A 26,711-nucleotide genomic window follows, 5' to 3' on the forward strand; every position below is an offset into this window, starting at 1 on the left:
CCTGGGCATTGGGGCCCAACTCCCCACTCACCTCTGCCCAGTGGGGGCAAGGTCTCTCCTCCCTGCTCGGTGGGGGAGGAGGCAGTGAATCCATTCCGCGCTGGTTCCTGTGCTGAGTAACTGAGGACACTAATCTGGGGTTCAAATCCTGGTGCCTGCACTTCCTGCTGTGTGACTTCTGGCAAGTGTCCAAACCTCTCTCTGCCTCCATCGCCTCGGGAGTCCACAGGCATAAAAACCATCTCTGCATCACAGCGTCAGAGAGAGGATTTGACAGGTTACTGTTGGCGAGGCGCTTAGAACAGGGGCCCAGAGTGTGTGCGACCCGAGTGCTGGTCGTCTTCCTCTCAGACACCACTCCTGGTGAGGAAAGGGACACAGCCAGGGGAGGCCCTGCCAGGCCCAGAAGCGACCCCACCACAGCCCAGCTCAGCAAGAAGCCCACCCCATCCCCCACCCCATCCCCCACCCCATCACATTAGGGGGCTGGGGAAACTGATGACCAGAGGGGAGGGGTACCCAGAACCATGCCTGCCCTGTGGGCCTCTGCAGACCCCACCCTGGGAGGGGCGGGGGCGGGGGGGGGGGGGGGGCGGGGGAATGCTGCCTGACATCTGCTTAGGTGGCTCGGTGGAGGTCGGTAAACAGGAAGCCCTGCCCCCTCGGCAGAGCCCTGTGGCAGCCCCCCTAGGACCCCCCACACCCTGAGCTGCAGTCTTCCTGGAATCAGGCTTCAGGCCCAGGCTGGGCGGCACGGACCACCCCTCCCGCCCGCCCTGAGTCGAGGAGCCTCGGTCCTCAACACCCCCAGGGACCCCTGAATGGAGGGGGAGGTGGCGGGTCGCAGGCAGGGGCAGGAGGAGGCGTGAGCCAGGCTCAGTCATAAAGAGCGTCCAGCAGCCAGGCTGGGAGGAGGCACAGGGAGAAAAGGGGCCTGAGGGCCGAGGAACAGCGTTGAGCCATGGGGCTGGTCTTCTCCCCTGGAAAAGGGAACAAAGGCCTGTCTGCGAGCTCCCATGAGGGAGCCGGCCCGACAAGGCACAGGCTAACCTGCTGGGGGACAGCGCTACCCCCGGTTTCCAGGTTAAAGAAACTGAGGCACAGGAAGGGGCCAGGTTCTGCAGAGCACCCAGCTCAGAAAAGGCAAACGATGGTCCAAGGGCGAGGCTGGGGCAAGGAGCATTGGTTGACTGAATAACCAAGCGTAGGATGGGGCAGGAGACAGGTGTGGGGGCCCAGCTGGAGCCAGGCTCCCGGCCCCCATCACCAAGGGCACCCCAGACCTGGCTTTCCCAGCTCAGGGAGCAGGATGGGGAAGTGACGAGCTCGGCCATCTCCCAGTGGTGTGGCCCTGGACAAGCCGCCTGCCCCTGAGCCCGAGCCTCCTCAGCTGTGAGGCGGGGAGAAGTCGGGCACCCTGAGTTTGTGCGGTCTTAGCACAGGCCCCACTGGAGGGCTAAACAGGGACTTTGTGGGGGGGGCCTGGGCCTTGGAGGACCCAGGGCTATGAATGGATGAATGAATGAATGAATGAAGTGCATTTAGACCCTTCCCTGGAACTAGAAACCTCGGGAATCTGACACTTCCTGACACTCCCCTGGTCCAGACCCCATGCACCCTCCCAGCCGCCTGTTCGTATCCTGCCCCCAACAGTGTATTTCCCTCTTGGGAATCTCGCCACCTCTGTCCTTCAGAGGGCCCTGGCAGCTCTCCCGGGCACCAAGCTTCACCCCAGCTGTGTCCTCCACCCCACTGCCCCTCTGACCTCACCTCCAGCCACATCCTTCTGTCCATCCTTCCAACCCCTGAATGTGCTGTGCTCCACACACCACAGGGCCTTTGCACATGCCATTCCTCTGCCTGGAACTCTGTCCTTACCTGGGGTCTCGACTCACCCTCCAGATCACAGTCTCGCGTCGTTCCCACAGAGAAACCCTCCTGAAGTCCCTGGATCCCTAAGCTCCAGGGCTCCCCTTTCCCAGCTGACATTACACACTGAGTGGTGACCTGCTGACTGAGGTCACTGGACTGTCAACTTCGTGAAGGCAGGTCTGCCTTGGTCACTCACATCCCCGTTACCCACCAGAGGTCCCGGCAGATGAGAGGAACTCAGTGCAGGTGCAGTAATGAACATTAGGATGGGGGGGTGTGGCTGGATGGACCGATGAGTGGAATGAATCACAGATGAACGGGAGGATCGATGGTGGATGGATGGGCAGACAGGTGAATGGGTGGATGGTGAGAGATGGGGGGAGGTGGGAGGACAGATCATGGACAAATGGACGGACTGATGGGCGGCTCTGCCTCCATGTCTCTGCAGTAACGGACATGGCATCTGAGTCCCCTCCTGGCTCTGCCTTCGGTGGCTTCGTCCCCAGTTACAGGCAGAGCAGAGTGGTGTCTATGCCCCCCACCTCTCAGGCCCCCAGGGCGTGGGGGCCTGCTGACTGCAGAGAGAGCACCCCCCCAGATCCAGACCCTGGTGGGGCGGCGAGCGTCGGGGGGCCTCTGGCGGACAGCTGCCTCCACGCTTGTGGGAAGTCAGACAGGGGTCGGGGGCACGGGGCCTCCCCGGGGGGCAGCGTCTCAGGAGCCGGAGGGGGAAGGTCTGGAGGGGGCGTCGGGCGTGGGGAGAAGTAGGGGCTTTGAGAGCGACGTCTCGAGAAGACGGGGCAGAAAGAAGTCGGGGCACATGAGCAATCAGGCCGAATTTGGGGTGAGTTAGGAGCAGTTTGGAGAAGAAAACAAAGCTTCTTGACAGATACATTGGAGAACCTTGACAGAGTTCTGCAGCATTTGGGGATAAACTGGGGTGTCCCATAGAGAATCGGGGTGTGCCTTCTCTCAGGATGCAAACAGGGGTGCCTGAGAGACGGCGGGGGCTCTGGGAGAGTGGACGGCCCGCGCCCCGTGCACCCACAGGCCAGCTCCTCCAGCCCGGGAGGCCCGTGTGCTGGGGGCTCACGCTCCTCGTGGTCGTTCCCAGGTTTAATTACAAACAGATTCGGAAGGTCCAGTCCAGGCTGAAGCCGGGGCAGGGGCCTCAGGACAGCCCCCTGCTCAGTTGTCTTGGAGTCGCTGGCTGCCCCCTCAACCCAGGGGAGCCCCGGGGCCGCCCCCCACTTCCACACCAGCACGTGCACCAGCCTGAGGACCCAAAGCACCTCGATCCTCCCCCCAAAAGACAACGGTGCACCAATTTTTCAGGTAGGAAAACAGAGCCCGGGCAGGACAGGAATCCATCCCCACACCAGGGAATGGGGACTGCCCCCCGTTCCAGGGAGAGAAGCTGAAGTCCAGCCGGGAAGGGACGGGGCCTCCCGGCCCATCAGGGACCTTGGCCAGGGCTCTCCGACAGACGGCCGCCTTCCGGCACGTTTTCTTTAAAGGCGAGAAGAGGTCCTGTCTTTGGTGTGGCACACCCTCACTCCAGGGGGAGGGCGGAGGCAGGAGCGTGGGAGAAAGGGTTCCTGGCCCCATCTCCCGGCCTGGTTGACCCAGCCCAGCCAGGGCCGCTGGAGATGGAAGATTCCAGAGGCCCACGCGGAGGAAGGAGAGACAGCGGCGGTTCCAGCATGACCAGGGTCCAGAGAAGGCTGAGGAGCCCATAAGGCCACAGGGGCGTCTGGGGAGCAGGGACAGGAGCCAAGCTGAGAACTGTCACCTGGGGAGAAAGGTCAAGGAGAGGTCAAGGGTCAGCTGAAACCAGTGTCGGGCGTTCCAAACCTGGCAGCAAAGGGACCCAGCAAGGGGTCTCAGGTTCAAGTCCTGGCTCCCCCATGTTCTTGCTGTGTGACCTAGGGTAGTGCCCGAACCTCTCTGTGCTGTTTCTTCTTCCTCAAAACAAGAATGCTAATAACACTGCCTGTTTCAGAGCTGCGTGGGGGTCAGTGAAGATGCGGGAGAGGCTGAGCACAGGGTGGGACACAGCAACTGCTGCGTTAGCAGCTATGATTACTGCGTAGTTTCTTGGGTCAAAAACCCCTCTGGGAATAGAAGGGCAGCAGGTGGTCCCCTGGCATGAGCAAACATACAGCCCCAGGGAGCTGGGATCATCTGGGGTGTCCCATAGGGCCATCGCCACCCCCTGAAGCCCCTCCCCAGGTTGGGAACCCCTCCTCTGCCTGAGCCAGGCCGGCTGAGGGCAGGGAGGAGGCTGCGAGTGGGGGTGGAGCCAGGAAGGAGGCGGTTGTCATGGGGACAGGAGAGCGGCCCAACCAGGTCGCGAGCTCCTGCCCAGCCCTCGGGAAATTCCACAGCCCCTCCCGCCCCAGCCAGCGGCTCCTCCGAGGTGGGTCCTGTCTCTCCCTCCTCCCCAAGGTCTGCTCCGCCACCTCCACCCTCTGCACCCAGTTCAGCCGCACCCTCACCCCAGAGCCCCCTCTCACCGGAGGCGTCCTGGAGTCGCCCCGACCTGCCTGACCCCCTTCCACTCAAAACCCTCCCTTGGCTCCTGTCACCCAAAGCTGAAGGAGCACCTCATATCCCAGGCCCAAGCCCCGCCTGTGCCTCCTCCAGGGCAGCCAGGCGCTGCCCTCCTGGAGACTTTCATCACGAGTCAGTCACAGGGTTACCACAACAACTCCGCATTTCCACTCCCACGTGTACACCGCCCATAGGCAACGAAAACACGTCCACACAAAACCTGCACACACACGCTTACGGCGGCATTGTTCACAGTCACCAAAAAGTGAAACACTCAAATGTCCATCAATGGATAAAGGCATCCACATGTGTCCACACACACACCGGAGCACGACGCAGCCGTGAAGAGGAGCGAGGCCCTGACACGGCTGCACGTGGACGGACCTGCACACACGACGCTCAGGGAGAGAAGCAGACACAGAAGAACACACGGCGTGTGACCCCATGGACGGGAAACGTCCAGAACAGGCAGATCCACAGACAGAGAGCGGGCTCGTGGGGGCCAGGGGCTGGGGAGGGGGTGGGGGTGATGCTGATGGGAGCTTCTTTTGCGGTGATGGAATGTTCTGGAATTAGATGGAGGGATGGTTGCACAGCTCTGTGAATGTACCAAAACCCCCCCAAGTTGTACCATCTAAATGGGTGAATTGTGTGGTATGTGAATTCGTTCCCAATTTTCAAAATGAGAAAAGTCTGGCGCCCGGGCGAGTGCTGGGGCCGGGTGCTGACCACGCACCTGCTCAGGGCTCCCGCTTGACCACTCCGCGCAGGTGCAGCTCACTCTCGGCGGCCACGATGGGCTGCCCGTTCTGCAGGTGGTAGTCGATCAGGTGGCTGATGCTCTCGAACAAGACATCCTTCGTCCGCACCTGCGGGACCAGAGGCCTCGGCATCAGCACCACCGGGAGCTCGTCAGCAAGGCACACGCTCAGGCCGGCCGCAGACCTCCACGGCGGGGTCTGCCTTTTCACAAGTCCACAGCGGTTCTGACGCACACTCGTGTCTAAGAACCACCGGATCAGAGCCTCCCGGAACTCCAGCTACAGAACCAGGCTCAATTCCAGACCTACGTATGGACACAGGCTCCCAAACCACGAGGGTTCAGGGGCCACACTTCCTATAGTGGGTCAAACGATGGCCCCAAAAGATGTCTACATCCTGACCCCCGGCACCTGCGAATGGGACCTTATTTGGAAAAAGCATCTTTGCAGAAGTGGTGAAGCGGAGCGTCTTGAGATGAGCTCATCCTGGATTACCCAAGTGGCCCCAAATCCAATGACTAGTGTCCTTGTAAGAAGAGAAAAACGTGGACACAGGGAAGACACCACGAGAAGACGGAGGCAGTGACTGGAGTGATGTGTCAACAAGCCGGGGAGCGCCAAGGATCGTGGCAGCCATGAGAAGCCAGCAGAGACACGAACAGATGCTCCTCAGAGCTGCAGAAGGAACCAGCCCTGCCAACACCTTGGTCTCAGACTCCTGGCCTCCAGAACCGGGAGAGAATAAACCTGTTGTTTTAAGCTACCCAGTTTGTGGTCATTGGGTGGCAGCCTTAGGAAATGAACACACCCCTGGAATCTTGGAGACACAGATCCGAAAACCAGAATCACCGGATCCAAAAACCACGAGCGTCTTAGAAAAATCTTAGCACCACTGCATGCTGGAACTGGATGCAATGCAGAGACTGTCAGTCGCCCGCGGATGCTGCCGGGCTCACGGGACACACACTGCCTGGGGAGCAGGCTCAGGATGCACATTCCTGGGCCTGACGGCAAACGTCTATTTCCACAGCACTGGGGACAGGACGTGGGAGGCTGCCTTTTAGCCGATTATTTGAGGAACTCCTGAAGCTTCTCCAGGGTTAGGGGACACCGGTCTAATCCCAGAGATCAAGTTAATGGAAAGGGACTCGGGGGGACACTGACGTCCCAGGCCTGCCAGAGGTTATGGCCGTGAGCAGCGAGACCCGACACAAGGGAGGAGGTGGCTCAGGAACTGAAAGAACACCACCTGGAACCGCGGCCCCAGCTGGCCCAGCCGCTCAGCTGCCCCCCGCCCAGGTGCACCCCACACAGGGAGAGGAGCCTAGCACCAAGGGTGGGTCTGAGGATTCAGCGGGACGGCAAACTATGAGACAGCACAATACCCCAAGCACCTTCTCGCCTGAGAAATGATCTGTGAGGTCTGAGGCCTTGGACACTGGGAAATGCTTCATAAACCCTAGAACTCCTTGCAAATTGGAAAATACTTTGTAAACCCTAAAATGCTTTAAGAACTGTTGCATACCAAATCTCATCGACTCAAAACAACTGTAAGATGCATCACTATTTTCTGCACCACAAAGAGACAAAAAAAACCCTCCCAGTTAAATAATGATGCAGTTCAAAGATGCAATTGATGGTTTTCAAAAAATCCAGACTTCAGAGATGCCAAAATGAGAGAAAAGAAAGGTGTGTACCAGAGGGTTGAAGCAATTCAGTAACTTGTAGACCCTAAGACTCCTTGTAAATTGAAACATGCTTTGTGAACCTTAAAATATATCAGAAACCGAAAACACCCTATTTATCACTGAAAGATATCACTTCTTGTAAGAAGCATTCGTGATGATAGAATGTGGGGGGAAAAGTGTATCTTACAATTGATGAAATACGGCACTGGGGCCGGCCAGTGGCCGAGTGGTTAAGTTCGTGCGCTCTACTTCGGCAGCCCAGGGTTTCGCTGGTTCGGATCCTGGGTGCGGACATGGCACTGCTCATCAGGCCATGCTGAGGGAGCGTCCCGCGTGCCAGAACTAGAAAGACCCACAACTACAATATACAACTATGTACCAGGGGGCTTTGGGAGAAAAAGGAAAAATAAAATCTTTAAAAAAAAAAAAAACAAAGAAATATGGTACTTTGTAAAGCACAAAAGGCTTTGAAATTGGAAAAGGTTATGTAACCCCTAGAATGCTTTATAGACTGGGAAATCCTTTGTAAACCCTAAAATTCTTAAACTGGAAAACATCTTGTAATTCTAAAGCACCTGGTAAACGGGGACAGAATCTGTAAACATAAAGGGCTTTGTAATCCGGGAACTACTTCCATAAACCTAAAGGGCCCTAAAAAGGTGGGCGCCCTGGGCCCTGGGAGGAGGGATACAGCCTAACCCTAACCCTAACCCTAACCCCGCCTCAAGCCACGCCCCCTTAGGCCCCGCCCACAAAGCCCTGTCCCAGGCCCTGCCTTCAGTTACGGCTGGTAGGTCCCGCCCCCTCTAGCCCCGCCCTAGGCCACGCCCACCGCCTCCCCAGCCCCGCCCACACGAAGCCACGCCCCCTCGCCACCTCCAGTTGCGGCTCTTAGGCCCCGCCCCTCTCCTCGAAGCCCCGCCCCTCCCGGGCCCGCCCCCGCCCCCGCGCCCACCTTACCACGCCCTCGGGGTCCACGAGCAGCAGGTGCTTGGGCTGCCCCGCGTGCATGCCCGTGAGGACGTACTGCCCGGGGTTGGTGACGCTGTCGCGCACGAGGAAGTCGCCGTCGGCTCGAAGCAGCTTCTCGGCCGCCCGCCGGCTCATCTGGCCGTGGTACCAGGGCTCCTGCCGCAGCTGCTCCTCCGTGGGGGCGATGGGGGCCCGGCGGGTCGGGGGGCTGGGCCACTGGTCCTCCAAGGGGAGGGGGGCTGCGGCCACAGAGCACTCGTGCAGCTTCAGGGCGTCCTCGAAGGGTCCTGCGGGGGAGGACGGGGCAGGAGGCAGGGGTCAGGCAGGAAGAGGGGCCCTGGGCTGGGGGCAGTGACCGCCCTTCGGGACTGGGCAACACTGACGGGGCACCTGCTGTGCGGCAGACCTTGCAGCAAGCCCGCCACGGTGCGTCCCTGGCTGTGTGCCGTGTGTGCACTGAGTGTGCAGTGTGCCATGTGTACTGTGTACTGAGTGTGCATTGAGTGTGCTGTGCGTGTTGTACCAACCTCATACCCGTCACCATCTTCACCGTCTCATTGGTTCGATGAGTTATTCAACATATTCTGCTGGATTTCCCAAGTGCTGTGTGTGCAAAGAATGGCAGCACTTGTCTGCTTCCAAGTGTACAGGCATTTCTTTTTCATGTCTTGTTACATTGGCTTCCTGCCCAGTGTTTCTGCCTTGTGCTCCGTTGTCCTGTCTGACCACACTGGCCCGAGCCCCCGTACAACACTCCCTCTGGGGTGGGCACAGGCGCCCCTCCTTTCCCACCCCTTCACAGAAAAGCTTCTGATGGTTTGCGGAGGTTTTCCAAGGCTACCAGCAGGCACCAGTGTGACGCTGGACAAGCCTCTCGCCCTTTCTGAGCCTCAGTCCCCTGGTTGTTAGGGGGCATGTGGAGCAGCCTAGCTCAGCCTCGACCCCCACTGTGGTGTATCTGAGCTTTGCACCCCACTTCTGGTCCTTGGGGATCCCTGCTCCTCCAGGGGTCCAGGTGAGGCCAACCCGCCTCCAGCTCCCAGGACGCGCGGTGGAGCCTGGCCAATCAGCCTATTCATTTCACCCTCCCGGCCAGCGATTGGCTGGGGAGTGAGCACGTGACCAAGGCTGGGCAAATCAGAGGTCACCCGAGGATATTTAAGGGGAGCCTGGGAGACAGCGTCTTCTTCCCGCCCCTCGCCCCCGGGCTGCCTGGCCCCCTGGGACCCCATGTCTCAGCAGGCGCAGGCCTGGAGCCCCTGTTCCCACCTGAGGACCGCGTGGGCCGTGGGCTAGGATCCTAGTCCAGCGCCTGGCGCACAGCAGGCGCTCAGGAGATATTAGGTGCTGTCATTAGAGCTGCGACAAGAAATCGAGTCGTCAGATGGTGGGGAAAGGGGCTTTGCGACCTTCGTCAAGGAAGCCGCGCCCGGCTGGCCTGGGAGCTTCTGGGGGATCGCCCACTAGGGAGGCGTCCCCAGGGAGGGAGACGCCCCTGCCTGGCCCCACAGTGCTCCCGGGAGAGGTCGCAATTGATGCGGTGGGAGATAAGGAGAGTATGGGGACACAAGCCTCCTCCCTCAGGCTGGGGGTCCCAGGGGCAGGAAGGAATGGGCTCCACCCTCAGCCGGTCACTCCGTCAGGATGTGGACTAGGCCTCCCCTATCAGGCCGGGATTCCCGCGGAAGAGGTTGGAGCCTCCTCCCTCAGACCACGGAGTCACACGAGGAGGGAGCTTAAATTCCCTCATCAAACTGGGGGGACCCAGAAGCAGGGATCTTGGCAGGCCTCCCGCAATAGACTGAGGGGTCCCGGAGAGAAGAGGGGTCTGAGCCTCCGCCATCGTACTGACCGCTGATTCAAGGTATGAACGAGCCCCTCCTGTCAGACGGAGAACTCCCATGGAGAGGAAGCTGCGTCACCCACAAAAGGCTGGAGAAGCCCCCTGAGGGGGAGCCACCCAGCCTCTCCTGTCAGACTAGGGCGTCCCATAGGAAACAGACTTCCCCACCCCACCCCCACCAGCTCAGACAGTCCCCAGGGGAGAAGTCCCCACGGAGAAAGCTGGGCCTCCCCCGTCAGACCGCTGGGGGCACGGGGCGTGGCCTCCCCCTCAGGCTGGCTTGCCCCCACATACGCATGTCGAACAGGTCCTTCTTGGGGCTGTCCTCCGGCTGCAGGGGCTCCGGGGCATCCAGACCCTGCGTGTTGACGTAGAGGTGGTCCTCGTAGTCTCGGGGGCCCCGGGCGTCTGCTTGCACGTAGCCGTCCCCGGGCGGGGCTAGGGAGGCGGGACAGGTGGAGGGTCAGCGGGGGGAGCCCAGGAGGGGCCCTGGAGGTGGGAGCAGGCGAGACCCCACCCCCCCCGCCCCCACCCCACGTCCACACCTGTCTCCTTCCAGGAAGGAAGCCACACACCCTTTTGTGCGGCACCAGCGGGAGTGAAAAACCCCATAAATGCCCACTCAGAGGCCGGGAGGCACCAAGGTCCACACCCGGGAAGGGGACAGCCGCCCAGCCAGGCAGGAAAGTGGCCCCTGACACCAGAGCAGCCCAGCTTCAAAAGAAGCCAGAAATCCTGATGTTTACGTTCACTTTCCACATTTAAAAGATAGTAACAATAAACTCTGTTCTCCCTGTAATTATGTTATCAACACGGTACATAGGTCATCTGCTCCTGTTTGTTTCTATTTTAGGATCTGCTTTCTTTTCTCCCTCAAATCTCATTTTGAATGTGTGAAGCATTTACATGGTTCAAAAGCCACAGGAAAAAAGGTGTCCTTGGAGGAGGCCTCACCCGGATTCTGCTGGACTTGATCGTGTGCCTCCGCCCGCTGCCCTGGCCTCACCCACATGTTATCAGACTGTCAGTTTTTGCTGACCTGGTGGGTGAGGAAGGGCATCCTGGGAGACCTTAATTTCCATCTCTTATTCTCAGCAATGGAGCATCTTTCCCAGGCTCGGGGCATTCTGTATCTTCTTGGAACTGTCTGTCCATTTCTAAACATCTCTATTTTTACTCCTTGGCAGGGAAATAACAACCTCTTAATACACCGCGTGGCCAGCTCCAGCCTGAGGGCCTGCAGTTTGCAATCTCCAGTTCAGGCCAATTACACCATCAGCCCTCCCGACTCTGAGCTCACATGGCAGCTCCGCCCGGGCCGTGGCAAGTTGGCCGACCTCTGTGCCTCAGACTCTGCTGCAGAATGGGGAGCCCAGGAGCAGCTTCCTTGTGAGCAGAGGTGGGAATTAAAACCTCAGAACAGCATCTGGCAAAAGCTATGATTCAGTACGACTGCTCACGCTGTGCCAGCCTTGGGCGGTTGATGGGGGCAGAGGGGTCTCAGCCCAGGCTTCCTAGTCTGCCAGAGGGAGGCACAGATGCTCCCAGACTCCTACAGTCAGGGCTAGGTGAGAGGGAAGAAACCTGGGTTGCGGGAGTCTGGAGTGAGAGAGAATTCCCAGATGTTGGGGTGGGGCATTGATGTGTTGGTAGGAGTTCTTGCCCAGAGAACTGGAAAAGGCATGACAAGGAGCAGTAACAGCACGTGCAAAGACTCGGGTAGGAAACGCTGGGGAGCCCTGGCAGTCGGGGTGAACAGCCCGAGTCCCAGAGAAATAGCAGACCAGGGCCCGGTTACAGCGTGGGACCCGGTGGGTGGGCGCCCGATACACGAGTGTTCTTCAACCTCAGGCGCTGGGAGCCAACGAGGGCTCTGACGGTTGGCAGTGAAATGCCCAGATTATCTGGGAGGATCTAAAAAAGCCCAGCACAGCTGTGAGAACAGAGGCAGAGCTGGTGGGCGCAGCCGCGTCACGCGCAGTCTGGCAGCCTCCAGGAACGGGGCTGCGGTCTGCACCCCGTCACCCAGCGAGTCCACAGCTCCACGCCCACGGGAGGAACACACGGCTGGGCCGAGGGGACGTCTGCCGCTGTGTCTGAGACGGGAGCTGGAAGATGCTGATGCCCAGCTAGGGGCGGCCGCGTGAGAAACAAACGCTGGGGGCGGGGGGCAGCACACAGCTGTTCAGAAGGAGCAAGGACCCCAGAGGGACCGAGGTGCCCGCGGCCGGCCTCGGGGCTCGTCATGCTTTGGGTGCTTCTGCATGTGGTCTGAAAGGAGACGGAGGCCGGGGGTCAGCCGGGGCCCAGGGGTTCTAGCCTCTCTGTCACTTTTAATTCTGTGTAATAGCATGAAATGCCTGTGGGCTGAACACTCGATCATTTCGTCAAAACAAAAGCTCGCAGCACCTGGTGCGAATGTAAATCGAGAGGGCAACTTTGTGATTTCTGTCGAAATGGACTGGGCAGCCGCCCTCCGGGAGGGTGGACTCTGTTGAAATCCCTGAACACAGCTGAGTGACGAGCGTTCACGGTTGTCCATCGCACAGTTGTTGTCACAGCAAACGCCAGGCAGGACCCAGGTGTCTGTGAGTGAGGGGCGGGCGGGATGGGGCCAGCCCTTCCTGCAACGGAGTGCTACGCAGGGGTGAAGGCCAGCAAGGCCATGTGATGGGCGCTGATGTGGAAAGGGTTCCCGGGCGATTGTCACGTGGCAAAGAGCAAGGTGGGCGCGTATATGGTGACCCCCACCTATAAAAACGGGGGCCTGAATTGGCTTGATATACATGGAAAATTCCGGAAAAACAACGGACACTCCTAACCACTGACGGCGGTCACCTGACGGAGGCGGCTCAGGCAGACGGGCAGGGACGAAAGTGACTCTCCACCGAGGCCTTTTCATGCTCTGGTGTTTGAACCATGTGAACGCAGGCCCTGTCCCCAAAATGCAATGAAACTTGAAAGCAAAGAAGAAACGGATGCTTTCCAATCTCACGAAAAGTGCTGACGCAGAGAGGAAAAAGCGAGGGGGAGGCCTTCACTGGGGCGGCCCGTGGCCCCGAGGGCACCCCCCCATACCTGAGGGGCCCAGGTCCCACGGGAGGCCACGGGCGTCTCTTCGAGCAGGCGCTGCTCCCTGCAAAAAAGCGAGGGGTCCTCCTGCGGTTCCTGAACCCGTTCTGAGCCGAGCACCCGGTCTGCCCACCCCAAGCCTCCCAAACGGCTGGAGACCCTGAACCCCCTACACCCTCCCTGGCCGCGTGCCCATCACCCACTTCTCATCAGCCTTCTCTGCACCCTCCAGCTGTCTGGCACATGCTGTTCCCTCCACCTGGATGCCCTTCCCTGCACCGCTCTCCTGAGCAGCTCCTATTCACCCGTCAGGGCCCAGCCCGACACCACCTCCGCAGGGAAGTCCTCCTGACCACAGAGAGTCTCCCCGCTGAATTTGTTGTTACCTCCCTCGGAAGCCCCTTCACGGCCCCCAGTAAACCACTGGGGTGATTTTTACTCAAAGTCTGAGGGTGGGAATCACGTCTGAACTGTCTAGAATGGGCCACGTAGCTCTGTGCAGTTTGGGGAAGGAAGGAGGGGCGGGGGGTGGGGGACCCTCCTGGAGGATGGAGGAGGACAGGAGCAGAAGGACAAGCTGAGGAGTCCGCCCCGGGGCCGCCCCTCCCCGCGAGCCCACCGAGGCTGACCTGGCCCGGGGCCCCGAGGGCGCAGGGCTGCGTGAGGGCGAGCCTGGAGTCCACCAGCCCGCCCAGGGGTGGCTCCTTCCCCGGGATGCTGTTGTAATAATTGTGCTCCGCCTCCTCCTCGTCCCCCCAGGCCGACTCCTCGGGCCCCGTCAGCCTGGGGACAGACAGCGAGCGGGAGCCAGAGCGCCAGGGCCTGGCATCCGAGCTTCGCCCGGCGGGTGGGGGACGAGCCAGCCCAGGGACTCTGACCCCCCACGAGCTGGGCCCGCCCGGGAGCTGTTGCTGAGGAATCCCCGGTGCTCTCTCCTCATCTGTAACTGCAGGTGCTCAGAAAAGCAGGTGCCCACGCCTTCCTGCCCGCTCTGGCGCCACCACGGGGCCGGGCACGACCCCAGGCCCACACCAGAAGGGGGTCAGGGGGTGGCACCCTCTGCATTTAAAACGCCCTCGCTGTTGGGCCTCCTGACAGCACCTGGGAAACATCCTGCGGCCGCTGGTCCAGGCACACGGGGAGCACTGCCTGCCCCCCAGTCGGGAGGGACAACAGGTTCCCCGCGGCCCCAGAGGAGCTGTGCAGCCACGAGGGCAGAGGCAGCTCCAGGCACCCGCCGCGGTAGGGGAAGCCAGAACATGTGCAATGGGCGTGCAAACCCGTGTGCGAGGCCACGGAGGCAGGCCGGCAGGGAGGGCGGTGGGAGGAGGCCCTCGTGGGGCTGTCCCTCACCATGTGCGTATCTGAGTTCCCCACAGTTCACTTCCTCGTTATCGTTCTAACAAAATTCCATCTGTTCAGATATTCAAGTTGCCGCGAACAGGGGTCAGGGGTCCGGTCGCCGCCTCTATCTGTGCGTCTGGGAGCAGAGCACAGTTTCTACACTTTTAAGCCATAAAACTTTTAAAGGGTTAAGAAAAAATCAAAGAACAGTGGCAACACGTGAAAGTTCCATGAAATTCAAATTTTCGTGTCTATAAATAACGTTCTGTTGGCCTTCGGCCGAGCGTCCTGCGCCGTGTGCTCCGTGGCAGCCGTCACGGCTGAGACAGGCAATCTGGCCCGCAGAGCCGCAAACAACGCCTGTCTCGCCCCCAGCAGTGGCATTGGCCGCCCCCGTCCACACTGCAGACTAGGCAGTGACGACAGCCGCCAACGGGCTCCCTGAATCCTCGCCTCAGCTGGGGGATGCTATTCTGATCCTGTTTTTACAGACGAGGAGAGGGAGTCCCGGGGGCTGAGCCATGTGTCCAGGAGGGGGCACAGAGGGAGGACGGAGAGCTGGGACCCTGCACCCGGCCGTGGTCTGGCGGGTGTGGTCCCCGGGAGGGTGGGAGGAGGGGGGCCGGTACCTTTCGGGGGGGACGACCGCCGTGGGCGGGCTGTGCAGGTACTGCTTGAAGCGCAGCTCGAAGGCCTGGCCCACGGTGCTGATGACGCTCTGGGCAAGCCCCTCGCAGCACTCCAGGATGTGGCAGGCTGCGGTGGGGGCTTTGTTACCAGGCAGCAGCACGACCCTGGCCAGCTGCCTAACCCCAGCCCAAGGGGCCCCCACGACCCCATGGCGGCCTCACCTCTCTGGTTGATAGGGTCCTTGGCGACGTAGGCCACATAATCTGTCATGTCCTGGGGAGAGAGCGGACGGGTGGGAGGGGTCAGCTGGGCCTGCCCGGACCACCCAAGCCAGGATTCCCGGCCACCCACCACCAGCAAGGGTCCGGGCAGAGGGTCTCAAGGCTGCAGGGGACAGAGAGGCTGGAAGGCCACCCCCCAGTGCCCGGCCTTACCGTGTCACCACCCGACGCAAAGGAGATGGACTGCATGTGGTGGTTGGCGATGATCTGGCCAGAGAGAGAGACACGCCATCACGGGGCCCTCGTTTCAGGGTCAGGGACCCTGGGCTCAGCTGTGTCGCTGGACCAGGGCCACAGGGATGTGGGGATGAAGACGTCCCCTTGACTGGGCCGAGATAACCTAGAGACCAGCTGGACAAGGAACCCCCAGCCAGGGCGGGACGCAAGGCCCATGGCCACGCAGTCACATGTGAGAAAGGACAAACCCACCTCTCACTGGTGGACACCCTCACAGGTGCACAGACCAGAGCCCAGACACAGACAGGTCAACACATCCCCGACACAGACGCTCAGACACGCCTCTGACACGGAAACACACACTAACACACAGAGACACACACACAACACACCCTCACACAAACCACACCCATGCACACACAGACACACTTCATCCGCAGACACAGTGTCCCACACACATTCTCACACGTCATGTCCAGAGACACAACCACTCACACACACTCAAGCCCACCTTCACACCCTGCCGTGTACCCATAGGCCCTCACAGTCCCCCACACAGATGCCCCGGTGTGGCACTCGCACACTCACACACACCCCCCCATGCAGCCATGGAGGCGCTGAGGGGACAGGAGCGGGACCCACCAGAGGCTCCTGACTCTGATATCAACTCCGACAGCATCACCTACGTGCTCGTTTGCATGCTCATTTGCATACTCTCATACATGCATGTTCATTTGCACTCTCATTTGCATAGTTGTATCCATTCCTTCGTTTGCATGCTCATTTGCATGCCAGCATACATCTGTGTGCTCATTTGCATACTCACATCCATTCCGTTTGCAGGCTCACTGACATCCATGTGCTCATTTGCATGCTCACTTACATCTGTTCCCTCGTTTGCATGCTCATTTGCATGCTCTTTTGCATCGATTTGCTGCCACTCATTGCATTCCTGAGTGCTCATGTCCCTCCACGACCCAGTGAGCAGCAGTGATGGGGCCAGGCAGGGCTGAGCCGATGCACCAGGCACCTCCCTGGGTCCCCCACAGATCACCTAGCCTGTCTGCCCCGTGAGGATCCTCAGGGCTCCCCCCTGCCCAACCCTAGCCCAGGGAAGACCCAGCCGGTGGGCACATCACTCCCCTCTCAGCCTCCGTGTCCTGGTCCACAGGCAGAGTCAATGCAGAGATGGAGAGGTGCTGACCGTACTGGCAGCTGCCCCCCCGACTCCCTGGGGCCCTGGCTTCTTCCGCTCCCCTCCTGCGTGATCCCAAAGCAGCCACAGTCAAGCTCATACCAGACCACACATCACAGCACTTCCCAACTAAAAGCTCCCAGGATCTCAGTGCTTCCTGGACGGATCTCAGCTTCTCACTGTGAGCCTCACTACCGTCTCCAGCTCCGTCTTCCCACAGGGTGACCTCTGCCGGGGATGCCCTCTCCTCACCTGCTCAGACAGCCCCACCATCCCTGCCTCCAGGAAGCCCTCCGTGACGCCTCGCTGGGTCACAGCACCCTGTGCATGCTCACAACCACCCTTGCCTGGCCTCACAATGCTTCTCAGAATTCGTAATCATTCCCTCATTTCTGCAATTATATTTTGGTTGTTTGTTCCCACCAGAAGATTCCAAGCCAGGGTCTCTCCCCCTCAGCATCGTGGCCGGGTCATTCTCCGGGAGGGCCATCCTGGGCGTGGGGGGTGCTGAGCAGCATCCCTGGCCCCACCCTCTCACGCCAGGAGCTCCCTCAGTCGTGACAGCTGTGGCTCAGGGCAGGGCCCCCGCAGGGCTCCGGGCATACAAGCTCACACCAGGGCCCGCGGTCACACGCAGCCCTGCGCCCTCTGCCCTCCAGGCTGCAGACGCCGCCCCGCGGGGGGCACTCACCTGGCGCGTGGCGGGCACCGAGAGGTTGAGGCCGTCGATGGAGATGCTGACGGCGATGCTCATGCCGGCAAAGCGCAGGTTGCTCTTGCCCAGGATGGAGGCCAGCGCCTTGTTGGGAGCCTGGGGGCGGGGCAGAGGGCAGCGCGGGCCTGGGAGGGGGGCGGCCGCAGGGGGGCTCCGGTCGGGGGGCGGGGGCTGCGGACGGCGGGCATCCTCCCTCGGGCTCCGACCGTGCCCACCAGCCCCGCTAGGGGACCGCGAGCTCCTCACCCACCTTCTTCTTCCAGGAGCCCCGGACGCCGGGCACCACCTCGTGGAGCCGGTTGATGGCTTCCCTGGGGGAGGGCGGGGGCTTAGAGAGCGCGGAGGGGGAGGGGCAGGGGAGGGGCGCGAGCTCAGGGAGGAAGGGGACAAGAGAGGGAGGGATGCTGGGCTACCCGGAGAGCAGAGGCACGAATGGGGGCTCCCCGGGCACCCGGACCCCCACCCCGTTTGCATCTGGCAGTTACCCCGCCCTCAGCCCTCTCCCCAGAGCCTGGATCCTAAGGTCTGTGTGGCCACAGGCTGGTCAAGATTCCCATCGGTGGCGTCGTGAGAAGATGACCTCTGCTCTGAGCTCCCTGAACAGAGGCAGGAACTGACCCCCCAAACAGTACGGGAGAGACCCCTGCGAAACCGCTAGTCCCCCGGGGGCGGGGGGGCTGCACTGCTACAGGGTCCTGAAGGTCAGAAGGTCACACAACAGGCTCACAAAAATGTTGGTGCCAAAAGGAGAAACTAGGCCCTCACACCCAGCGGGCGGGAAGGTAAAAGGGTGCAGCCACCGTGGAAACGGCCCAGCCATCCACTTTCAGGCACACACCTGAGAAAAACGGAAACACACATCCACATGAAATCTGCACACGCATGTTCACAGCAGCGTGATTCACAGTAACCCCCAAAAAGCAAAAACAGCACAAACATCCATCACTGGACCACACACGTGTCCACACACACACGTGTCCTCCCACACGCTGGAGCACGACGCAGCCGTGAAGAGGAGCGAGGCCCTGACACGGCTGCACGTGGACGGACCTGAACACACGACGCTCAGGGAGAGAAGCAGACACAGAAGGACACACGGCGTGTGACCCCATGGACGGGAAACGTCCAGAACAGGCAGATCCACAGACAGAGCGCGGGCTCGTGGGGGCCAGGGGCTTGGGGGGGTGGGGGTGATGCTGATGGGGACGGGGCTGCTTTTTGGGGTGATGGAATGTCCTGGAGTTAGGTAGGTGGTGGTTGGTATCTGTGAAGATACCAAAAAACATCTAGTTGTATGCTTGAAAAGGGTGAATTGTTTGATAAGTGAATTATGTCTCAATAGAGTTTTTTTTTACATTTTTTCCTACACAAAAAAGATGCTGGTCCCCTCCCGCCTAACCCTGGTTGTCGCCATGACTCTTCCTGACTCCGTTCCAGGCAGCTCAGAGCATGAGATTGACGCACCTTCTCTGCACCAAAAAAAATCAAGGACGACGGAGATGTGGTCCCACCCTGGACGGGCCCCCAGCCCCCCAGCCCCCCAGCCCAGACTCAAGCGCTCACCTGGTGACCTGGGTGCGAGTGTTGAAATCCAGGGAGCGCATGGAGCGGAGGACTTCAATGCAGCCCATGTACTGAGGGGAGAGAGAACACGGGTGAGCGGATGGGCCCAGAGCACAGTCCAGAAGAGCCCAGCCGGGGACTGATGGTCAAATCCAGGCCGTCCCACCCCCCACCCCCAGCGAAATCTCCACTCCCCTCTCCTGCACCCCCTGGGTTCCAGCCCTTTCCTCCGTCCTCTAGACAGCCAGCCTTGTTGCCCCAGGGCCTTTGCACCTGCTGTCCCTTCCCCCACCTATCTACAGACTGGTTCTTTCCCCGTCTTGAGGCTCAGCGTCCTCTCCTCAGAGCCACCTTCCCTGACTCCAGGTTATTTCCTCCAGGCTCCATCGCAGCTGTCCTTGAACTGCCTGCTGTTTGCTCTCTTTCCGATCCACTAGGACGTGAGCCCAGGAGGAGCAGGATGGGGGGTCTTGCTCGCTCCTGCCTCCCCAGAGCCCAGCACGGGGCCTGCGAGCAGACAGAGGGAGCCCTCCGGCCCGTGAAGCCCAGAGCCTCGACGACTCTCTCACGCTTTGAGGGAAAGTGTGCTGGCCCAGACTGTGCTGTCCACGGAAAGCAGCTCAGAAATCCAGGAGACGAGGCTGAGCGGAGGCAAAGCAGCCAGCGGAGCTCCTGGGCGGCTGCGACGGCTGCCGAGGGTTGAGAGTGAGGACAGACGATGCCACGAGCGTCCTTCCCACGTGGCAGCTGTGCCGCTGGGCAGACGACAGTGCGACGCGGATGGCGGGCTGCGGGGCAGCCTCTCTCGTGGGATCCCATTTACGTGAACCGTCCAGACCAGGCAGATCCACAGAGAGCGGTGGGGGGGGGCGGGTGGCACCGACTGCTGAGTGGGATGGGGTTTCTTACTGGGGTGACGGAATGTTCTGGAACTAGATGGAGGTGATGGTTGTACAAGCTTGTGAATGAACCAAATGCCACTGAATTGTACACTTCGAAATGACTCATGGTCAATTTTGTCACGTGAATTTAACTTGATTTTAAAAACGATACACACACGCTTTGAGCTCAAAACTCCATTTTTAGGACTTTATCCCACAGAGACAGCAGCCGTGGCCACCGACGTGTGTACAGCTCACTGTGGGGGGCGCGCTCCTTCCTCTCCGCAGGGCCCCGCCCCACACGCAGCCCCAACGCCCAGCAGCCGCTCTGCACCCGCTGGTTCCCTCTGCCCCCGGCACCCACGTCCCAGGCTGGTCCTCCGCTCGCCCTCCTCAGCGAGTCCTGCCTGCCTCTGTCTCCCCGCAGGAGTGCCCGCCCGCCTGCTGGGACCTGCAGCTCTGAACTGATCAGCGAGAAGGTGGAGACGCTCTAAAGGTCAACACGCTCGGGGTCACGAGACCCAATAAGGACGCCAGGTGGGTTGGAATTTCCAAAGAACGATGAGGTTTTTCTTGGCATCAGCGCGTCCCCAACAGCACGTGGCACATCCTCCTGCAGGAGATCACCCGTGTCGCGGGAACCGTAAATTTAACTGCACGGCCTGTGTGTTCGCGAAATCTAAACACACCACGGTCCCTGGAGGGGAGGGTGTGCCGTCGAGAAAGAGACGAGAGACGTCGGATGTGTTCACATGAAATTATCTCCAAGATGCGGCGCTGAGGAGCAGAGCGAGGGGCAGAGAGCTGCCATCTGTGCGGACGAGGCCACGGAGGAGCGTGCGTGTGCACAGGCCTGTAGGTACGTGTGCACGTGTGTTTGCACGTTTGCACGTGTGCACGCGTGTGGAGGAACAGCGCTAGCAGGACGCAGCGTTGCTTCTGGGAGAGGAACCAGCGCAGCCGGCCGACTGTCTAAACGGCCACCAACGGTCCCCTCCCCCATCCAGGCTCTTGGCCACGTGACTCGTTTTGGTCAACGGGACGTCAGCAGGTGACACGAGCGGAGGCCTAAAAGGCAGTGTTGCTGGGGGACCTGCCCCCGGGGCCAGCCCGCCTGACCACAAGAGACAGCGGCCCATCTGCGTCCCCCGGCGGACAGGCGAACGAGACCGCTCAGCCCCAGCCGACCACAGGGCCACACGAAATAATACACGTTTGCTCTTTTCAGGCACCAGGTTGTGGGCTGGTTTGTTCCACAGCAAAACCCGACCGAGACGGCGAGCGGCAAAGAGAAGGGGAAGTCAGGCAGAGAACCCGAGAGCAAGCCCAGAGGTGAAGGCGAGCAAGCTGGAGCCCAGGGCCTCCCCCGAGGGCGGCCGGAGCAGACAGATGAGAGGACGTCGGCCAGAGGCAGAGGCTGCAGGACCCGGGGCTGCGACCAGGGGGTGGGTTCATTCTGAGAGCTGGGGCCACAGGAGAGGGGTAAGCAGAGGAGCGGACTGAGCGGTCTCAGCTCCTTTTGGATGAACGGATGATGGATGGACAGATGGATGATGAACAGATGGATGATGGATGGACAGATGGATGATGGACAGATGGATGATGGATAGACAGATGGATGATGGATAGAGGGACAGAAGGATGGATGAATAGGGGCACAGGTGAATGAATGGACAGGTGGATGGGTGGACGGATGGACAGATGGATGGACAGATGGACAGACAAATGGACAGATGGATGATAAGTGGATGGATGATGAATGGAAGGACAGATGAATGGATGGACAGGTGGATGGATGGACGGATAGACAGATCCGCATGGATGACATGCCAGGCACATGTTAGACATGTGGGACCTCAAAGGGAATCAGCCGTGGCCCCTGCCCCCAGGAGTGGATTCTCCCACTGAGTGGACGGCTGTGGTGGGGCGCCGGCCGCTCACCGGTACCTTCCATCCAGCAGGACGAGCATCTGTGGGGCGGGTGCCAGTGCTCCAGGGCCCCAGGGCAAGGGGGTCCAATCCCCGTACCCACCACAGGCTCACCCTAATTCATGCACGGCGCTCTCTAGCTGCATGGGAAGTCCTCCCTCGGGCCCAGCCCCCTGGATGAAGGGTGGGGCGCATGGGCCCTGATGTGGGGGAGGCCAGAGTTCACACGGGACGGGGCGTGACCGGGTGACACCACCCCGCAGGGCTGGGAACAGCGACCGCATCCTCGGAGCCCACAGGACCGGCAGGGAAGGCGGACAGGCGGCCGTGGTGGCCCAGCGCCACGACGACACGGTGAGTCACTAACATGCCACACGCCAGCCCCGTTCTAAGCACACGCCACGCTGCAGCGACAGTCGTGACCTCTCGGGACACAGAGAACCGGGGGGGCCGGGGGCCCACTGGGAGTCCAGGCCAGAAGGCGGCAGAGGCAGGATCTGACCCGCCCGTGGGCCCCGGAGTCTCGACTCTGCACGACGACGGGACACGGTGGGGACTCTGGCCGACCGCATATCTCACAGCCAGAGGGCCCGACATTGCCAGAGCCCCCGATTGGATCTAAAGACCAGAAAACCCAGGGCTTCTGTGTGAAACCCCCAATTTGTAAACATTGGCCAGAAACTGAATTTTTATGTTTAAAGAGAAGGCATAAAAAAGAAAGTCAAAGGTCAAATCAGCCTTGGGCCTGCCAGTAAATGTGACCTCTGACCCAGAACCACAAACTCCCCAGACACCAGCCGTCGTGGGGGAAACGTGGCCCCCAGAAGGGCCCGTCCACGTCCTGACCCCAGAACCCGGGAACAGGGCCTTTCTGGAAAGGCAATCTGCAGACGCGACCGAGGACTCAGCACAAGACCGTCCTGGGTTTAGGACGGCGCCTGATGGGCGGGGTCCTTACAGGAGAGAGCAGAGGAGGTCGGGGACAGACACGCAGAGCCTGGAGCGACGCGGCCGCGAGCTGAGGGCTGCGGGACCACCGGGGACCGCAAGGGGCTGGAACCCGGAGCCTCAGGGGCAGCCAGCCCCCCAACACCTCGGTTTGGGACTCCCGGCCTCCAGACGGTGAGAGGATGGCCTCCCGTGTTTAAGCCCCAGTTCGTGGTGCTCTGTTGCGGCCGCCACAGGAAATTCCCACGGACGGTCAGGAGACCTCGGATGGCTTCGCGTCTGACCCTCCCCTCCACAAATGTGGAAACCGAGGCAACCCAGAGCCTACCCTGGGACACTGCAGGAAAGGAACAGTTTACAAGTGTGGAAACTGAGGCCCAGAGAGGGGAAGGGACTGAGCCAAGTTCACACAGCGAGACCTGGCAAGGACAGGACCAGCACCCAGCTCGCTGCGCTCCCAGCGCGGGAGACGCTCCACCGTCCTGCCCAGCTTCGTAAGCTGTGCCACAGGGTCCACACTACTATTTACTTAACATTTTTGTTTTCCGTAAACTCCATTTATAAACATAACTGAGTTTATTTTTTAAGGGAAACTGCAAGAAATGACTTAAATACCCATCAACCGATAACAGATCCACACAACATGGTCCATCTACACACGTGTCCACCCACACGCTGGAGCACGACGCAGCCATGAAGAGGAGCGAGGCCCTGACACAGCCACATGGATGGACCTGCACACACGACGCTCAGGGAGAGGAGCAGACACAGAAGGACACACAGCGTGTGACCCCATGGACGAGAAACGTCCAGAACAGGCAGATCCACAGACAGAGAGTGGGCTCGTGGGGGCCAGGGGCTGGGGAGGGGGTGGGGGTGATGCTGATGGGGACGGGGCTTCTTTTTGGGATGATGGAATGTTCTGGAATTAGATCATGGTGAGAGTTTCACAACCCTGTGAATGTACTAAAAACCTCTGAATTGTATACTTCATGGTATTGAATTCTATGTCAATTTTTTAAAATGTTTATGAGGAAACTGATATTGCCACCATCCACCCCTGGTTTGATGCCTAATAGAATTTCCCTAACAACCATGAAAATAATCATAAAATCATCAAAATGGAAAGTGTGCATCAGGCAAGAATCGCTGATTTTTGCTGAGAGAAACGAGTGGAAGTTGGTTCAGAACCAAGATGTGCACAGGCCCAGAGTCGCCCTCCCAGGGGAGGGTCAAGAATGGACAAAACCAGACGCTGGTGACGGGCACTGGGACGGCGGGAGGAGCGGCCGGTGCCGCCAGGGGCGCCGGGCAGTGCGTCGGGTGTGGACGCAGCAGGCCCGCACTCGAGACTTCCCCACCCGCCTCACCTCTGTGATCCCTCCATTTCAAAGATCTGACCCAAAAACTGCGCCTGGCAGACACTCAGTGATAAAGGAAACGAAGGTCCCTGGGGACAAACGCACCTGAACCACGTGTGAGCCCCGGGGGCCACGACAAAGCAACACAAACGGGGGCTTCGAACAACGGGATTTATTCTCTCTCGGCTCTGCCTACCGGACGTCCAGAATCCAAGTGTGGCCAGGCGGCTCCAGCCGAAAGCCCGGGCGGAGGGTCCTTCCTCGTCTCTTCCAGCTTCTGGCGGCCCGCAATCCTCGGCCCGCACAACCTCACCCCGGTCTCTGCCTCCATCCTCACACGGCGTGGCCCGTGCGTCTGTGTCCATGTTCCCCGCATCTTCTAAGGACACCGGTCACTGCGTTGGGGCCACCCCGCTGCAGGCCGGCCTCACTTAACTTGATCACATCTGCAAAGACCCTATTTCCAAGTAAGGCCAGACGCCCAGGTTCCGACGGACATGAATTTGGGGGGACCCGACGACCAGGTGCCGGGGGAGGGGACGAGAGGTGGGGGGCTGTTATAGAGGAAGCAGACACTTAACCAGAGGCAAACACACACACACTTGCAGGATCCCGGCCCCCAAAAGCCCACTGCGGACGTGGGCACACTGCCGCATGCTGGACGACATCTGGGGTCCCTGGCGGTTTTCTTGGACGTACGAGGAACGGTGGCTGCAGGAGGACCCCGTCCCGGAAGATATAATCCCGTTGGCTCACTTCCTAACGGTTCGTCGGAAACTCCCCGGGGACAGAGGGACGGAGCAGGGAGGCGGCGCGCCGGGACCAGGGTCCATTCCTCCAGCTTCTCTGTGGTTTGAAAGGTTCATCACAAAAAACCGGGACAACTGCAGACGCGTCTCTTCACGCCACATCCGAGGTCCCCGGACGGTCGCATCCCGAATCCTCGGGTCTGGCCCGGTTCCAGATGCCCCTCCCCGCCCCCCCCCCCCAGGTCTAGGTCTCTGCAGGGTCCGAGTCTGTCGTCCGCGAAGGCGCTCTCAGCGCGGCCCGGGCAGCACGAGGCCCGCCGCGTCCTCACTCCCCGACTCCCGCCCAACTAGAGCGGGGCGACGCTCCACCTGCGCATGCGCGTCCCCCACCCACCTGCCGCGCTCTCCCCGCCCCTCCCCACGTGACGCCGTGGGAACCCCGACCCCTCCGCTGGGGGCGGCCAGCCGGCGCGGGTGGAGATGGGGGTCCGGGTGCGGGGAGAGGAGGAAGGATGGAGAGGAGAGCCCTGGCGCGCGGGTCCCCGGTGTCCGGTGTCCGAGAGAGAGAGGCGGGGGAGGGGAGCCCCAGTGCCCTGGCTGGGGGTCCGGGGAGGGTGTGGTCCCGGGGCCCGGCCGGCGCACTCACCCGCACGATGTAGGAGACCCCGGGGCCCAGGACCCTGGCGTCTGGGTGCAGCCAGCCGTGCGCCGGCTTGTGGATGAAGCTGCCTTTGCGGATCCACTCGTCGGCGGCGGCGTCTGGGGGCCCGGCCGCCCCCCGCGCGCCCCTCGGCCCGCGCGACCCCGGGGCCCGGCAGCGGCTGAGCGCAGGCAGCGGGCAGGGCGCGGCGCAGCGCGGCTCGCAGGCGCCCAGGACTGCGGCCGCCAGCGCCGGGACGCTCGCGGGGCCGGCCGGCTCGGGCTGGGGGTCGGCGGCCCCCGCGCCCCCCGCCGCCCGCGCCGCCGCCGGGCCGCGGCCCAGGAAGCCGGCGGGGGCCGCGAACTTCCACTGCGGCATGCGCGGCAGCAGCGCGCAGAAGGTGGTGGGCGCCTCGGGCTCGGGGGCCGCGGGGGGCTCGGGGGGCGCGCGCCCGCCCGGACCCTGCGTCATGGCCGTGGCCGCCCGACCGAGCCCGCCCGGGCGCTGCGCCTGGCGCGGAGGAGGCCCTCCCGCTCCTTCCCGCCGCCTCCCCGCCCCCGGCCCGGTGATGTCATCCGCCCGGCCCAGCGCGCAGCCGCGGGGGGCTGCGCCCCTGGGACTCCGGCCCTCGGCGTCCTGGCGGGGCGGCCGGGGAAACTGAGGCCCGCCGAGGGCACGCGCGCTGACTCGGATCCGGCAGCCAGGGAGGGAGCGATGTTTCCAACCCAGATCGTGGGCGGGGACCCCCCTATTCGGCCCCCAGCCGTCGCCCAAGTTCCTAGAAGAACAGGGGTAGGAGAGACTCAGAAATCAGCTCCCTTCTTCCCTTTTTGATTGATGGGGAAACCGAGGCCTAGACGTGGGCGAAGACGTGGTCTGGGAAGGAGAGATGCCCAGACCCTAAGGTCAACCCCCTCCCTACCCGCAGTTCCAGCCCGATGTACTTGAAACCACGCCCTGCTTTAATTCCTTATGGGGAAACTGAGACTCAGAGATGGGGAGGGGCGTGCCCGAGGGCACACAGCGGAGATGCGGACCCAGGAGTGCCAGGCTGAGCTGCCTGGGAGCGGGGACTCAGGGCGAAGCCGAGTCCCTCCTCTGCTGCCTTGCCTTGGACCTCAGTTTCCCAGGCTGGAAGCCAGGGGCGCGGGCTCCTCCGTTTCTGGGGAGCCCTATTGGGCATCAACCCGGCTGAGCTCTTGGGCCTCAGGCTCCCAGGCCCGCGGCCCCTCCGTCCTCCACCCAGGGGGGACTAGTCCTTCTGCACCGGGGACGGGATGCGCGGTGGGCCCGGGACCCGGGCTCCGGCTGCGGGCTCAGCCACCCCTCCCCCTCCCGCGCCGCCCCGGCTGGAACCGCTGCCGGGAAACAAAGGAGGGGCCGGGGCGCGCGGGCAGGTGGGGAAGGCGGGGCGAGGCCGCCCGGAGTCGGATCGATAAATCAGAGAAATGAGATCACCGCCCGGAGGAGGAGGAGGCGGGGGTGGAGGAGGAGGCCGGGTCGGGGCTGCTGCCCGCGGCCGGAGCGTCGCGCTGCG

The 26,711-nt window shown here is 61.3% G+C and overlaps 1 protein-coding gene across 2 annotated transcripts; it reads right to left on the reverse strand.

The window, feature by feature from the left end:
- Positions 1-2,694: 2,694 nt before the first annotated feature.
- Positions 2,695-25,714, reverse strand: SHC2 (SHC adaptor protein 2). 2 transcript variants are annotated; one of them, XM_070491568.1, is made up of 14 exons: positions 25,181-25,319; positions 23,982-24,631; positions 18,667-18,737; positions 17,354-17,414; positions 17,080-17,199; positions 15,170-15,223; positions 14,957-15,008; positions 14,735-14,861; positions 13,391-13,544; positions 12,768-12,825; positions 9,984-10,127; positions 7,835-8,133; positions 5,162-5,294; positions 2,695-3,664 (listed from the first exon to the last, which is right to left on the reverse strand). In XM_070491568.1, exons 2-13 carry the CDS (start codon positions 24,159-24,161, stop codon positions 5,166-5,168), a joined length of 1,449 nt encoding a protein of 482 aa, XP_070347669.1. In that variant the 5' UTR covers positions 24,162-24,631; positions 25,181-25,319; the 3' UTR covers positions 2,695-3,664; positions 5,162-5,165. The 2 variants fall into 2 exon arrangements, with proteins under 2 accessions (XP_070347669.1, XP_044608960.2); XM_044753025.2 differs by lacking the exon at positions 23,982-24,631 and having other exon boundaries at positions 25,181-25,714.
- Positions 25,715-26,711: the final 997 nt, after the last annotated feature.

The sequence above is a fragment of the Equus asinus genome, chromosome 20, assembly GCF_041296235.1.
Source record: "Equus asinus isolate D_3611 breed Donkey chromosome 20, EquAss-T2T_v2, whole genome shotgun sequence".
NCBI classification, from domain to species: domain Eukaryota; kingdom Metazoa; phylum Chordata; class Mammalia; order Perissodactyla; family Equidae; genus Equus; species Equus asinus.

What these genes read in the sequence shown, in the direction of transcription:
- SHC2 (XM_044753025.2), bottom strand. Translation starts at nt 25,645, where the DNA reads ATGACGCAGGGTCCGGGCGGGCGCGCGCCCCCCGAGCCCCCCGCGGCC. An exon ending in ACTCGCACCCAGGTCACCAG is followed by an intron (nt 17,415 to 18,666) that starts GTGAGCGCTTGA and finishes GCCCTCCCCCAG; the next exon opens with GGAAGCCATCAACCGGCTCC. An exon ending in GGACCCTATCAACCAGAGAG is followed by an intron (nt 14,862 to 14,956) that starts GTGAGGCCGCCA and finishes CCCCCACCGCAG; the next exon opens with CCTGCCACATCCTGGAGTGC.